This window comes from Limulus polyphemus, unplaced genomic scaffold (assembly GCF_000517525.1).
Source record: "Limulus polyphemus unplaced genomic scaffold, Limulus_polyphemus-2.1.2 Scaffold1613, whole genome shotgun sequence".
In the NCBI taxonomy this organism is placed as follows: Eukaryota; Metazoa; Arthropoda; class Merostomata; order Xiphosura; family Limulidae; genus Limulus; species Limulus polyphemus.
In genome coordinates, this window is record NW_013667223.1 from 111,456 (window position 1) to 128,963 (window position 17,508).

Sequence of the window (17,508 nt, forward strand, 5' to 3'; positions counted from 1 at the left end):
ACAAATGTTTAGTCTAAATATCTTAAATCTCATAACATTATACATCTATATATATTTATTATTTTTATTATATTGACCTTTCACCCGTGCCTGGTTAACATTACAGAAGTTGCGATGATGTGGGCACACGTGTACTCATTTTACCATTATCCAAGAATACAAAACTTGCTTTTACAAAGTGAATAGTCTTGGCTATGTTTTGGTGGACTAGTACTTTGTAAAATACAGTCACATTTCAGTTACAATACATTATATATATATATGTATATACATTATTAATATTTACAAATAAGTTATTGAACTTATTTTTCTTAAAACATAGAACAGTAAATAAAGAAATATAGCAAACAAATATTTCTTCTAGTTACGAACTTTGTACTCATTTCCTGCTTGCCATAGGTTGCTAAGCCTTATTAAATTTTGCACAAGAAGGATGTGAAACAAAATAATTTTTTGTAAATTTTATATATACAATTTTGAAATAACAAAAAATCTTAAATTACTACATCAATACCACAGAATTCCACTATCATTTATCAAGCTCAGTAACTAACCTGTTTTTGGGTCCAAAAAAATATGATATTTCAGGCTTACTAATGTCATACCTTACTGCTTGAAATCTAGCATGAAAAGGAGTTTGCTGTGCAAATACTTTTCAGTAAATGAGAAAGCCTCTAGGGGGACATTACAAGATTTCAATTGGTTATACACTCATCAATGAGCAAAGTAGATGTATGTAAGCAGGTTTTTTTAATAAACATTGAAGAGGAGGGCAGGGCCACCTTGGTCGATTCAATAAATATATTAATATATCAGAAAATAGGAAAGATAGGAGGTTCTTATTTTACATTCTAGCTTTTTAATATCAGTAATCTGAGTATATAATTTGTAAGAAACTATAGACTTTGTTGAAAATCGAGGGCATGTCATCAATTTTGTAGACTTACATTCAAAATTTTATTGAACTACTATTTTATGAATGTATGTCAATAAGTTTGGTATCAAATTGAGGGATTTTGCTATTTCTTACCCAAATCCTATCAGTACAAGTAAGACTGAAAAGTCTATGTGCATTTCCAAATGACTGAAATAAACCACACTCGCTAACTTTCTAAAGAAATAAAGGTTAACATTATGTACTGTACTGTATAGAAATAGAATACATGTGTATCAAGAGAACACCATCAAGTAGTCATATGTACAGTATGACAACAGGATACACTACGTGATTTAGTTATTGTGCCATATATAGCCATACATGTGCATTGATAATAGTGTAATGCTGTATTAAATATATTTATATAAATACAGTGGAATGATGTCTTCTGCAGTTCTCTGTCCATTCTTGAAACTCTACTTCCCAAGACCACCACTGACATAACTGTCAGGTGGTCTTTCTAAAGAGGAACTACTGTACAATGGTTTTCATTTTACCTATTTGGCACACATGTGTATAGGGACATAGTGATAATCAATTAATGGAACCATTGATTGATCAATTAGCAAATACCACTAATTGCCCAGCTCTAGTGACATCAAGGCAATTAGCACAATAACAGGGCTACAGCTGAGCAAATTTATCAATTGATCGATTACTTATGAGCTGAGATTTAATGGATTTTTCAAAATTTTGATAAATGTAAACTGTGATTAAATGATTAATTACTGTTATAAGTAATCAATTAATCAAAGGTACTGTTTCTGATTCATACCGTTTGCAATTATTGCAATAATCAATTGATAAAATCGTGATTAATAAATTAATGTCACTAAAATACAACTAATCAAAGAGAAACAAATTAGCTGGCAACACCCACCACCAACTTTCTGGCTACTATAGTGTTAAATAAAATCTAAACTTACTGTTTGTTTGTTTTTCTACATTGCGTAATGCTTCTAATTTTGTTTTGTGACTGTATTACTTAGTGTTTTATAAGCAAGCATGAAATTAGGGGAGAGAGTTCAGGAGGTCTGGATTCCACTAATGTTTCCCAGAAATAACAACTAAGCCTCTAATACTATATTAGCATCTGAAGATATAGGAGAGGGAATCTGAACCCTTTAAATGTTTTAAATAAACCATGAACTGTTTTTAATTTTATAAGAAAGTAGTTGCCTAATAGGAAATTATTTATGATTACTCATTTCCCTTGGTTACAAACCAGTTGAGTCACCATGTAGTTATCGGTACAACGTTTATGCCTCCAATATTGTCATAAACAAGCTTATGATCATGTAAAAAAATACTAAATTATCTGTAAAAGTGCACACCACACACAGTATTGTTGCAATATGTGACTGGTAGTGAATAAATTTTTCATTGTATCTAAATCAATGTACAAACTTGAGACAGCTTTAAGTTTTAAGAGGTATCCAGTATCACATATACCACTGCACATGTGCCTGGTGTTCAGCATTAGGCACTGCAGATGACATTATCAGAAGATAAACTCCGGCTTTGTGTACGATGTATGTACTAAAAATATTTGACTACTGAAACACAGTTTGGAAAACATTTAAAAGAAGGATAAAGATTAAATTAAATCCTCAACCTTTTTCATACAAAGCATGTGCTATACCATACAAACCAAAGCCGAAAGATTTTTCTCACACATGCAGCAATATTAACAGTTGACTCAACTGAGTTCCTAACCATTTTGTACTCGTTACTGTTTCCATAGAATAATTTTTAATACAGTATGTGTATATTCACAAAATACACAAAGACAAAGTTTGGTGGCCATATTGATCTAGTATATTTGGATGAGCAAACAAACCAGCATGTGGCTTTTGATAAGGTAAGATGAAGGTACATAAAATTTTAAACTCCCATCTGCATGACTTCAAAGCACTTTGTTATATTCAATTACTTGAAAAATTTTATAATTTTAAGTTAATTTTATGGAATCATTATAATAAAGCACTGAAGCCAATAGTTACCAGTTACACTATATTATCACCTAGTAATTATAGACCTATTAGTCTTACATCAGTTGTAGGAAACGTTTTGGAAATTCTGGTAAAAGATACTTTGCAAAGCCATTTTACTTGATAGTCAATATGGTTTCAGTAAGGGAAACTCATGCCTTTACAAACTTTTTGACATCCTTTGAAAAGATTACTGCTTAGGTAAATGAAGGTAAGGGTGTAGATTTAATGCATCTTTATTTTCAGAAAGCATTTGACAAGGTGCCAGATTAAAGGCTTGTCAAAAAAATTCTCCATAGGTGTGTGGGATTAAGTTAACAAATTGAATAGAAAAGTGACTAGATCGAAGAAAGCACAGGGTTGTTATAAATGAAGTTCAGTCAAACTGGATTAATGTCCCAAGTGTTAGGACCTTTGGTCTTTGATTGAGTTGGATGAATAAACAGCAGATCGGTTTTAATTATAATAAATGCAAGATAATACATGTGGGTTATCATAATTTAAACTATAAGTATAATTTGGATGGGAATAACTTTAACAGTGTCATGAAAGAAAGAGAACTTGGTGTAATGGTTGATCAGTCTCTTAAGCTACCCAAGTAGCATGCTGTTGCTAGCGGTAAGGCAAATAGGATTTTACATAGTATTTACAGTAATTTTGAATAGAAGTCTAAAGAGTCTGGTTAAGCAACATTTGGAGTATTGTGTTCAGTCTTGGGCTGTCTTCAGACCTTTGCTCTTTTTGATTCACATAAATGACACAGATGAAGGAATGGTCAATAAATTACTTAAATTTGCAGATGATATTAAGGTCTAGGGTGTTGCCAGCTGTGAAGAGGATGCTGTTGATTTACAAACAGATATAGATCATTTAGTAAGTTGTGTGAATAAATGTTAAATGGATTTTAATTATAATAAATGCAAGATAATGCATGTGGGTTATCATAATTTGAATTATAAGTATAATAACTACAGTGTTATGGAAGAAAATGATCTTGGTGTAGAGGTTGATCAGCCTCTTAAGCCATCCAAGCAATGTGCTGTTTCTAGAGGCAGAGCAAATAGGATTTTATTTGGTACTAGCTAGAGTACCCGGCCAATGTACAGGCGAAATAAAAACTTAATTTCAACAAAGGATAAGATATTTTGCTTCTATTTTTTTTTCTCAACACAATAAACATTAAAAGTGCAATAAAAATACAAAAAAGTACCAATACTGAAAAGTAAGTCATACTGTTTTCAAAAATTCTAACAATAGTGGTTAGATACTTCTATAAGAAACAGATACAAATGCACACACACATACTGACGTTCATTTATATAGATTTACGGTTATTTTGAACACAAGCCTAAAGAGGTTATAATTTCATTGTATAGGTAACGGGTTAGGCCACAGTTGGAGTATTTTGTTCAGTCTTGGGTTCCTTGTCTTACTGTAAATACAACATAAACAGCCAGATCTGAAGTACAGAGCTGGTTGTTAACTATAATATAGGCCTAAAAAGCTTCTATTATTGCCCATTGTGCAGTAGTTATCCCATTCCACTTAAAAGGCACAAATGCACTATTTAAGCCTTACCTTTGAAAGGAGTGAGATTTGATAAGTTTGAGTGTGGATCACTATATATAACTGCCTGATGACTTATGTAAAGACTGTTGTTAGGTTTAGAATGAATGGAGAGAATCTGCTTTGTTTACTTGTCAAAATGTTCAGCCTCACTCTCTTGACACACTATATAAGGAAAACCATGTTGGCAGATATTACAAGTGTAGTACACAAAAATTAGATATTTTTAATAAAGTATTTTTAACAAAGATTTGTCCTCATATATACAGTAGTTTTGTTTACTAGTACGAATGCAAAGTTATTTTCATGTTAAGATGAAAAATACTTTTATTCATCTGAAAATTTTCAAATTTCATTTATGTAATCTCTAAAACCTCCTAAATAATCCAAAACAATATTTTCCAGTAAAACTTTTATATTTTCTCTGCTATTTTCTTTACCTTAACTCTATATACGATTAAAAGGTTGGTCAATTTGACTGACCTCATAACTACCAAAAAAAAATCTAAATAAATCTAAATTACCCTTTTATCCTTTCTAGAAGAACTTCAAATTGTAACATGAAACTATATTTGTTTATTCTAAGTAGCTTTAAACTCATAACAGTATACATTTGTCTAAATTAATATTCCCACCATAAAATGTTTAAATCAATTGATGAACGTGGAGCTCATGTTACCTTACAGAATTACATTATGCACTGCCTACTTGCGAACATACCTCATTAAAATGTTTTATTATTATTTATTTTACTTAACCTAATCTTAGTTACTTTTATAATAATAAATAAAGAATACACACAAAAAACAATAAATAAAGTACTTACCTAGGTCTTTGTTTTTTTGCTGTCAATGACACTTAACCCTACTTTTTTTTAATATTAATGGTACTACTGCACTAAACATTATTTTATTTAATTGAATAATGCACTAAAGAACACAGAATAACAACATGCAAAAAGCAGACTATATCCATACCTATCACAATCTTTCTGGTTTTCTAACTATGCAAAAAAAGACATTCAAAGTTCAGCCAAGCTCCTCGATGTGTTTTCCATGTGAATAAACTTTGAATTGAAAGCAAAATAGACAATTCTCTATACAGAGAACAACATACTATAATACGTCATTTGATAGATTAAAACCTTGGTTTTGTATTGGTTATAAATAATATAGTATTAAACATCAAAAAGAACTATTGGCAATTTCTGAAAGGTGTGCATGGCAAGTGGAGTTTGATTTTCTATTTTATGAGTCTGTAACCAAATAAGATCGAAGGCTACAAAAATCATGCTTTGCCTCAGCAATAGCAACATTATAATGAGTAATTTGTGTTAAAATTCTGTACTTCTTGGAGGGGTGGTAAATAAATTAGAGAAGAGGGGATACCTAGAGAACAAATCTCACAATTCTCACACTAGGGGAAACTGAGAATTTTTTAAAAGATTACCACATAAATTAAGAACTTAAAACTTATATATTGTTAAAATTTGTATTATTAGCTATGTTTTTATACCAAGTTTACTTAACTACCATAAACAAAAAGTAGCTTAACCCTATTACTATCAGCTACTAACTTTCTGCGTAATCAATGCAAGTCTTGCTATATTTCATTCCAACAATAAAACTAGTGGATGAAATTGTTTGAAACTTCGTAAGAACTTTCATAAATGCATGTAGTTTAAGAAACATAAAGCCTATTACTTTTGATAAATTTAGTTTTTTTTTGCATTATGATCTCTAATATCTTGAAAAATTACGTTAGGAAATGGTATTTATAAGAAATTATTACATATTTATATTTGTTCTTACTTTTTATGCTTTCGTACATTATTTTAAAATCTCTAAAATGTTGTCTATTTTTATTTTTTTAATAATCACATACTCTCCTTATGGTTTCAAGTACAATACAAGACCCAAAATAATATTTCTAAGTAAACCTAAACATTAAACAAATAGTTTTTTAATTTTTAAATAGGATTTCATATTTATATATGTACATAAAAATATTTTAATTTTGTTTCATAAATGTATTTTTTTATTTCAAATTCATATTTCATTGCAACCATACTTTTGTTTATTGTGTTGAAAGAATCGTGAGGTTAGCAGCATGAACTTCCTACATCTGCTATAAACTATCACATCTGTTGGTGGTCACTCTCGTTCAGTCCAGTGCAGGCGCATTTGAACATTATTGTAAATATGTTAGTAAGAAAGCTTTTTGGTACTTGAATATCATTTCTTTGAACTTCCAAACAAGTTTATTTCAATATATATCCTTCTATGTTGTTTCACTATACAGACAAAACTAATTGCCACTACTAGTGAATGTATGTAGGTAGTTTACAGTACAGGTGGTTTGAATAACACCACCTGCCCTTAGATACATGATACATCCTGTTACAAAAGATTACCAAATGATACAGACACCATAAATTACAAAGAAAATCACTTTACAGCACATAAAAGATAAGTCCAGGTCACATTCCTCTCATGATAGGCAAGATTTATATTAGAATTCAAAACTTAAGCTCTTCAGTGTATTGACACACCAACTGTGAGAATGTCACAGCTTCACCTGTATTATTGAGATGAATGTGTTTAGTCTGTTTCACAACCAACATATGGGTTTTATTGTTGCCACTTGAACACTGAGTTTTAAATCACTTCCAAAATATCAGAATAAGCTTTTATATATCAGTTAGACTGTTTTAATTATAAAGCAACAACAACAACAGTAGTGTGAGTCTTACTACAAAGTAAAAATGTTAAGAAGGAAAAATATAAAATTCTTATGTGGTACTAGTACTACCATAGTAGTATGTACAAATCACATAAGGCTATCATTCTATATACTGGATCATATTTTTATTATGAACTAAATATAAAATTATGCTAAATTATTGAACTTAAAACTACTAATTTAAATGCAAAAGAATATAAAAATCACAACCTTTCCAGTTCAAAGTGCTAAGCCTAATTCACTTAAAGACCATGCTCTCACCACTCAATAGATCTTAACCCTAACATTTGTGGATCAACTTCTTTCCTAAAAATATTTCTATTTTGAGTTAATTTTTCAATATAATGATTAGTATAAATAGATATATGATATAGCATGATTTAAGCTACTATAGAAAAATAATGCAGTTTATTCCAGAAGCAAATTTTCTAATGTTTATAAAAAAGTACTATTGACCACTACTAAATACAACCTCTACATAAAATGTCAGTTACTATAATAAGCACCATCCATGTTCATATTGTAAAATCCATAGAACAATGTTTCATCACGTGCTTTGCTTATCATCCTCTGATTTGTCAAACATGAAATACAGTGATTGGAATAACATGGTACTGAAATTGACACCTTCAACTAGGATTGGCTAAAAGTTTTACAACTGAGATTTAACACACCCAGACACTGTTTTATAAAGAAAATAGACTAGAAAAAAGGCTTAGATACCAATCATAGATGGCAGGGCCAGTGCTACAGTGCAATGAAAAACTTTTTTCTCAGAAATCACTTATTTATAGTCTCAAATGTATTTTGGGATTTTGTTTATTAAGCTTCACTTCAAACTTCATTGAATAATACAATTTAGGACAAATAACTGAATGTTATGCTACTATTCACAAAAAATAAAATCTGAAATCCAATAATTGTTTCAATTCACAAATGTGATATTGCCCTCACAATAAGACAAGATGGCCTGGTAGGTAAGAGGTTAATTAAAATTTTGAATGCAAGTCACTAAAACCTCCTGATATGCACAAAAATGATGCCTATTCTGAAAAAGAGTTAAATATTGCAAAAACCTACTAAACAGAATATGAAGTTGTTGTATTTAGATTTCAAGTAAAGAAGTGTAAAAACATGGAATGACTATAAACAAAATATATGTCTGTACACAACATTTTTTTTTTGCATAAATACCTCTCCTTTTGAGATAATTGCTGTCTTTGACTAAGATCTTGAGATTTTTTTCTTTATCAAACCCTTAATAGAGAACATTATAAAACAGTAAATTTTAAAAATTATGGTATCAAGGAGAAAAACACCAAGTTACCATGTTAATTTTGGACTTGTAACATATGAATGAAGTGTGTCAATTGACAAGACTCATTACATTGAGCACTGTTATATTCACAACAAAGAAACCCTTGAGCCGTTAGCAAAGTCAATGTGACCTCTTCATTTATACAAATTCTGGAAAGAAATCGTATCATGTCATATGGTGGTGCACTTCCTCTACCATTTCTAATTTGAATTTCTATTGTTATACGTTGAAAAAATAAAAATATTTTGTAAAATTTGAATTTTAAATACATTTTTCTTCCCATATTTCATATTACCCATCTAAACTACCATCACTGGTAAAAAATTAACATGGATAGTTGGGCCCTTCTTCTTCTTCACCATAACCATATCAATAAGTGTAAAAATCAAACTTTCTTCATTTGTTGCTATTTCACTTAATATTCTTTTCCCTTTCATAATGGCAGAGGTGTGGGGGTTAAAGTGGGGATTACTGGGGCTGTAGCCTCAGGTATGGACTCAAAACAGCCCTATTACACAAAAAAATCATTTTTTAGCGAAATGATTAATAAAAATAATTCTTCAGAGTCTACTTATTTTTGAAGAGATAGAAAAAGACTATGTGTGACACAGGTAGGCTTATTGTGCAATTTAGAGTGCAGAGATTTGATTGGCTTGCCTCCAAATAGAGTGGCCAGATGTAGCCCCACTATGATCTAGCACATTTACCCACAATTTGCAAGGCAAATGTGCTAGGTCTAAGAAAAGCCATAAAAATCTCTTCATTAACCATTTTCATAACACTATCAGCCAGTCTTTTCCCTCATGGCTTGCACCCAACATACTTTTTCTTTACATATGATAAAGCAGTAGGCCTATAATATGACTAGACCTATGTTGCTAGGCTACATTGAAAATACCCATATCTTTCGATTCTTCATTCTCAAAGGCTTTGGATTTTGTTCAAGAAAAAGAGTTCAATCATCACTAACAAGGTAAGTAACAGTATTTTAAGTTTTGAGAAATATTGTATCAATCACATGTATTTCTTGAACAGAATTTGCAAATTATCCCATAAAAAATTCAAAATTACTTTTGGACCTATATTGGCCCACTTACTGCTGCAAATAACTCATTGGACATTTGACAAGCATCATTAATTGGCAGAAATAGAATACAAATCATCCAAGTACAAAATATAAAATTTTTGAGTTAATTACGAAATATGATATGTGATCATTTGTTAGAAAACTACGAGGTCGCTTGTTCTGACATCCCCCCTCTCTCTCACACATACACACATGTACGCTTATACATGCACACACATTGTTCATTAAGTGTTCATCTTGTCTATTATACAGATGTACAAACACAAGAACAGCTGGGAAAAGCTAAGTGGTAGTTAAACTAGGAAGCTAACAGATGTATGCACTTCATCCTGTAGTGCCAAAACCATCAGAAGTCAAGACAGTGGAAATAATAAAGTAGATGCTAAATCTCTAGATGCTGATGACCATCAACCTTATCATAACAAATCAAGCCTTTGTCCTCAATCAGAAAGTACTGAAAATATAACCACAAGCCAAGAATATTAAAACAATCATGTAGAGACAACAACTCTCGAAGCTGATACCATAACGTCATCAAACTGAATGGTGCCCCTACCAACAGGAAAAAGTCAGTTATTGCAATGGCAATGAAGATACTAACCCATCCTTTACATTCGACACTGGTACATGGACAAAAGTTTCAGACAAAATGAGAGACTTTGTTTGTGTGTCAAAGATTACTTCTTGCCAGTACATGGAAGCTGATTTCAGTACATCCACAAAATCAGTTCTGGGTTACAAGAATAAATGCCAATGTTCAAAAGCCTTTTTAATTGCGACTAATTGGCCTTGCTACTCACCATTGAAGGGCAACATCTTCTGCATTATATGCAAATTGTTATAAACAGCAATGGAAACTTCTTCACTAGCAACAACTGGTTACTCTACCTGGAAAGATACTGCAAGGGACTTTAGTCAGCACAAAACAAGCTTGCTGCATCAAAGTTCTGTCACCAAATATTATTCATAAAACCAAAAGTGACCAAACCAAAAAGGCTTTAACAGGGCAGATGAAGTCAGAGAAAAAACACTGGCTCTATGTTCTAATGCGTATTCTCTCAGTCATAAAGTTCCTATCATACAGAGGGCTATCTTTCATAGACAGAGATGAATTAGTTGGTTCAGTGCATAATGACAATTACTTAAGAATACTGGAGCTATAGGCTTGGTGTGATACATTTCTTGCTGAACACATTCAAAAATGTGCAAATAAGGGAAAAGGTCATGTCTCATACATATCCTCAACTGTTTCTGATGACTTAATAGAAATATTACACAAAGAAATGTTCCCCATCTTTATCCAGGATTTCAAAACATCCTAATATTACTCAGTGTCTCTTGATTTTACTCCAGATATTCCACATGGATCAACTGAAAATAATATTTAGATATGTCATAGATAATACAATATCATTTATTTATTTACAGAGTGGTCCAGTATTTACTATTTGAAAATTTAATAATTAAATAACTAAAGAAATATAACCATGCAGTTTTCGACATCTTGTAGCCCAATTCAGTTTTATTGACATGACAGCAGACTTCTAATGTGTGTACCATTAGTAGCTCTCAGCATGTCTAACTAATAATACATTTCAGTCCACATTCTCTGCAACATGCCCATAGTTACAGTAGCGATGGCATCTGCTATCCTGATGTTTAGCTTTGTAATGTTTGCTATAGGTGTGCAATACATGTTGTCTTTAACATATCCCCATAGAAAGAAGTCTATGGAAGCAAGTTTTTATACTGTAGCTTTTAACTAAAACTAAATAAAACTATAAAAAATTCAATAAACTTGTGCCATTAGATACAGACAAAAAAAAAAAGAAGTTAATATTTTTTATATACTGCTGCCATAATTATGTTAACAAATTGTTGTCATGGTTAGTAGCCTATTTTATCACCTAATTCTTATTAGTTACTATCTTTTAATTCATTTATTACCAGTTAGTTCTTATGTTTTAGGTACTAGTTTGCTGCATATGTTTTGGGAAATCCTGAAAAGAGCAGTATGTGGTGACAGTATCAGGAATTAACACCCAAAGGCAGGATCTCTCCCACTGATAGCTGACTGGACTATATAGATGTTTATACGAGGGGGTATTCATAATTTGCCAACATCTATATTGGGTTAGCTATGTGTGTTATTATTAGATGCTGTAGAATGCTTACCTTCTCATTTCTTATACTTGGATCACACACACATCCTATTATTTTATTATTTTTTTATTTAATTATATGACCCTCTCTGACATGATGGGTTAATGTTGGCAATGTTACATAGTTATTTGTTTACTAGGCTCCTCTGTTCTGACTTTTGTTTCTATAATGTATTGGAATGTGCATTCATATAGAATGTTGTATGATGTTTTTACTTTCCATTTGGTCTATAGATAGTTTGGTGTGCACTAACCAAGATCAAGTAGAGACTAAAAATACCATATGTTTTACACGACATCCAATGTAAATAAGCATTACTATTAGAAAATAAATTTAAGTTATATGTTTAAAATAATTCTTAATACAATTATCATAAGAGGAAATATTTTTTACTATTCATTATTAGGTACTTTTCCATTATGACCCTGCAATTTTAATAACTGTAAAAAATAAATATATATATATATATATAAATATAAAAAAGACATAAATATGCATTTTATTTACAATAAATTTCTAAAAATATATTAATACGCATTGTATTCATATAGTAAAAACTTACCATATGCATGGGGATGGGGGTTAATGGAACAGTACCTATTATTACCTACAACAATGTTATTAGCATTAATCATAGAATGTTTACTGGCATTTGTTGATTTTTACTGTTTTCGCAAGTAATACACTGTGGCTAAACCAAGGTTCAGAAAACATGACTTACAAATTTTCACATCAATAAATAAGATACTTTTTTCACAATATCCAAGTATTTGAATTTTTTATAACAAATCCAAACAAATTTGAAATTGTGAAAACATTTACACAAAAAGTTAAAAAGTTGAGCACAAGAACCTTCAAATGAAATAATATTTTGCCTATAAAATATTGTTCAGCATATTAAATGTACAAATTTGTTTAATTTACCTTTTAAATCCAATGCACTGTGTTGATTGTACTCAGGAGCTAACCCTTTGACCTTGGTTAAATAAAAACCAAAAGATGGGTGACTTTCTTTCATCACTTTTGGAGTCAGATTATTCTGCGTACTAGAACTTGGACTCTCCATGTCATTGGTATCTAGTCGAGATTTTTTGTTAAGTGGTTCTTCTGCAACAGCGAAAAAAAAAAGAGAAACACAATATTATTATACTGTAACATAATATAACATTACAGATAACAAATAATCATTTGGTCTTTCATGGCTGTCTCTGCAACTTTTGACAAAAAGTAAACATTTCAATCCATCCTATATTTTTAAGAAATAAGATTTCCCTCTTATACTCTTCCAATATAATGATCTCCACTACTACACAGAGCAATTCATTCCATACCCAATCACCCTATTTAACAATACAATTGTCTTAAATGGAGCTTAGCCTGTCTTTTCCAAATCATAAACCTGTGTTTCTCCTCCTCCTGCCTTCATAATGTAACATAACCTAAAGACAACAAGGGACCATTTTGTCCATCAAGGGTGTTCTTGAACACCTTTGAGAAAAGTAAAAAATATTTATACCTTCCATTTGTTTTCAAGAAAGCAATTAGTTCCCCTCTTGCAGTCAGAAATGCTAATCTCCACTACTGCCAATGGTAACATTTCATATGTCAATGAGCCAGTCAGAAAAATAAAATTTTCTTAGAGTGTATTCTGTCTTCTCTTAAACTTGTCTTTTTATTCTGTTTTCTTCAGAGTATATAAAGCAAAAAAAATCAGAGGCCTTTATCCTATTGATCCCCTGAATAATCTACTAAACTTAATAAAATCACTACTTACCATTCTTATCTCAACAGAAAAGTTAAAAAATCTTAATCTCTATTTGTAAGATGGTCCTTCCATTCATGAATCATTCTTGTAGTATTCATATGAACCCTTTCCATTTGGTCAATATCCTTTCTTAGATAAGGAGAACAAAACTACACAGAATTCAAAGTGAAGACTAGCTAATCATTTATATAAGATAATTAGCTCCACTATATCAGATCTACTAGTAGAGCAAAGCAATAATGACTTGTTTTTGACATGTAAGAAACATGTCTATAAATATACACAAAAGACTAGTTACAAAAATCATGTTGGTAGAGACTGGGAAAGATTAGTAAATTGGATTGTATGATGACTAAATGAGTGAAAGCCAAAAGTTGTTACTAATAGTCTAAAGAAACTAAACGACTGATACTAGAGGAGTATCTTAGGGTTCAGCACTTTTTCTTTTTTACACTAATGATAACAATATGGGCATAATTAGTAAATTAGGGAAGTTTGCTAATGAAATTAAGTATTTCTAGCAGTTCTGAGAATGTTAAGGTATTACAAAATAACCAGGATCAATTGGTAAGATGGACAAATATTTGGTAAATCATCTGTAATAACAGTAAGTGGAAGGTACTGCATTTAGTCACCATAATTTTGATCACATTTAGTATAAATGAGAGCCCAATCAGTAGTGTGACTGAAGAAAAGAATCTTGTCATAATGGTAGATAAGTCATTCAAGCCACATAGCAGTATTGTGTTGCTAGTTAAGCTAACAGAATTATACAGTTTACTTATAAAAAGTGGTAATTTCTCTCTATATAAATAAATCATTAGTCTGCCATCACTTTGAGTGCTTTGTACAGTTTTGGAGCACTGACTTAATATTTAAAATGGTTCAGAGGAAGGGCATTAGGATTTTTTCTGGGATGGAAAGTTACCTTACAGTGATACTCAGTCTGATGGGTTAAATCATTTGCTCTTCAGAAAAGAAGGTTAAGACATTATGTTATTGAAGTTTACAAAGGTATCTGGGGAATAAACAGGATGTATTCTTAACATAATAGAACATGAGAAACCAAACTTAAAATTTTGAAAAAGACAGGCTAGGTTCAAATTAAGAGTGCTTTAACTTTAATCCTTCAAAGTTCTATTCTAAGAAAGTGGTTAACTTACAAAATGAGTTCCATCAACAGTAGTGAAGATCAGCATCCTATAAAAATTTAAACAATGATTTCCCAAAAGATAAAAAATATGAGTATAATATTTTGCTTTTTTCTTCAACAGTTAAAGGTGTGTAAAAACTGCTTTAACAGTAAACCCTTGAAGTTGAAGGCCAAATGGTCCTTATTGTTCATATGTTTTAAGTTATTCAACTTCTAATTTAAAAAAAATAATAATAAAAGCAAGCTGTTTATACAAACCCCCAAAATGTGAAAATTCTTTGAAATGTTGTGGATTCTTTCTGTAGCATTCTCTCCCATATTTACATCTAGGTCTATTATCATTAGACGCCAGTTTAGTTTCTTCTTTCTTTGGACTTTCGTAACTACATTTTCTAATTGTGCTGACGCTATTTCGAATAATCTTCTTGGGTCTCACACTTTCCTCGTTTTCCAAGTCAGAAATTTTATCAAGTTTTTGAGACTCTTTACCTAAAATAATACCTTCTGCTTCAGCACTACTTTTATTGTCTTTTAACTTTCGCTTATTAGCAACACCTACTGCTTCTTTCGTATACTCCATCACTAGTTCACCTGCGTCGACTAATCAATATATGATTGCTTTACCACAATTGGCATAGTATAACAAAATTCAAAAAGTGGTTGAAACGAAACTGTAGCATTTAAAATACTCGTTGTTATATCACTACTCTCAATTGACATCACATCGTTTAAAAAGACATAACAAAAACGTGGTGGTAATAGACGGACACGGTATAGAAACGTATACATTTTACATTATTTTCTGAAATGTGTTTAACGTCGTATTTTATGTACTCAGTATTTTCATGCTTGGTTTAGGTTATTCCAAAGAAAGGTTTAAAATTCTGTTACGTATCTGCTTGTTTGTTAATTTTCTGTATAAATTCTATCGGAGGAACTTCAGCGATACGAGTCCTTTCTTAATTAAAACTAGTTTATTCTTTCTCGATACAACTTTGTAATACACAGAATTTCCACAGTCACTTTAAACTTAACAACTTTTATAACACACTCTATAAATCAAAGTGATCCACACACTTTACTTACGGTGCCTACTGTTGGCTTGATTCAATTATCTATCTCTTCAATCTATCTATATCTTTACAAATTGCGCTGGTTTTTCTCGCCAGGCTTATATACTAAAAAAGAGGGCGTCTAGCAAACACTCGGACATTCGCGAGATTCCTCGATAAGTCATGATCCTTCTAGAAACTCCAGCGTGCAGGCTTCCAGCGTCATGCGACTTCCGCTGTCGTAACATTGCCCCTTCCTTAGTATTGTTCGTCCCGAACAATAGCCACATATATTAAACTAATAGATAATTAACAATAACTTAATTAAATGTACATAATTTACAAACACAAAATTAAAAATACAACAAAGTCTCTTAATTTTACAGGACGTTTCTTCTTCCGTACTGGTCTCCTTCTCATTGGCTTCTGCTTCACGTGAGGTTCATCTGCTCCATCAGGAAATGTCCCATTATCGGTAGCAGTCACATCAGTGGTAGTAACTTCATGAAGGGCTTCACTGTTTCCCTTCTCTAAACTGGGTAGAATTTCTTCTTCAACAGTGGCTTTTTCAGGTGACACGTCTTCAGCAGCGTCATTTCTTCCATTGTACACTTCATTCCAACTGAAATGACCTGGACAGTGATAATGCCAAAGCCTGTTGGCATGAACCACCTTTGGCTTACCTCGCCAACCACATTTGATTCAAAAAGTCACATGTGAGAGACGATCCACTATGTCATATGGGCATTCCCATGGAGAATACAACTTAGGATACTTCCCTTTGGTCTTTCTGTAATTATACAACCACACCTTGTCTCCTGGTACAAAGCTGACTTCAGTAGATTTCTTATCATAACATAGCTTCATGGAATCAGCAGACGTTTTTAACTTCGAATGCACTTGATGATGAATGTCATCCATCCTTTCAGATGGCACATTTTCAGGCAACTCTTCATAAGGTGGTCAATTGTTATCAGATCCACTGGCAACAAAAGTTTCTGACCAAACATCAGCTTTGCTGGAGTGTATCCAGTGGTTTCATGCTTTGCTGTTCTATAGGCCATCTATAGAGGAGGGAGTAAGACATCCCAGTCATCTTGGTGGCTATTACAAAACTTTGCCAATTCCTGTCCCAGTGTCCAGTTGTACTTTTCTACCATCCCACCAGACTGTGGGTGAAGTGGCATTGTCCTGGTCTTTCAGATGCCAAACAACTTGCAGCATTCATGGAACACAGCTGATTCAAAGTTAGGGCCTTGGTCAGAATGCAGTTCGTATGGCATACCAAACCTGAAGAAGAAATCACTAATAGAGTACAATTTGAGCTCCTGGCAGAGATGAATGGATGGACAGAGGAGTAGAAAGCAATATATATCTGGCAATGAGCTTGAAGGGACAACCACTGGAAATACTTGGACAGTTGTCAGCAGACGACAGGCACAACTATAGAGCACTGGTAGCAGCTCTAGAACTCAGGTATGGAACCCAAAATCAGTCTGAAGTCTACAGGTTTAGGACGAGAGAATGTGCTAAAGGGGAGAACCTGCAGGATTTGGAAAGTATGGCACACAGGACCTACCCAACTGTGCCAGTCGATCTTCTCAAGTTGTTGCTTGTGGATCAGTTTGTAGATGCCTTGGACAGTCCACAACTGAAGATACAAGTAAAGAAAGCACACCCCTCTACTATGCAGGATGCAATAGCCAGAGCTCTTGAATTTGAACCCTACGTTAA

General features: G+C 32.1%; 1 protein-coding gene across 2 annotated transcripts in view; it reads right to left on the minus strand.

Moving 5' to 3' along the window:
- LOC106464295 (tyrosyl-DNA phosphodiesterase 1-like) overlaps positions 1–15,521 on the minus strand; it is a 99,561-nt gene extending 84,040 nt beyond the window's left edge. Inside the window, exons 1-2 of one of the 2 annotated variants that reach the window (XR_002611713.1) lie at positions 14,981–15,521; positions 12,729–12,911 (exon numbers count right to left, since the gene is read on the minus strand). Coding sequence is in view for 1 of the 2 variants with exons in the window: in XM_013924423.2 (XP_013779877.1) it covers positions 12,729–12,911; positions 14,981–15,302 (505 nt within the window). In the remaining variant the exon portion in view is untranslated. The remainder of the gene's footprint in view (positions 1–12,728; positions 12,912–14,980) is intronic. The other variant, XM_013924423.2, reaches the window with a different exon arrangement.
- Positions 15,522–17,508: the final 1,987 nt, after the last annotated feature.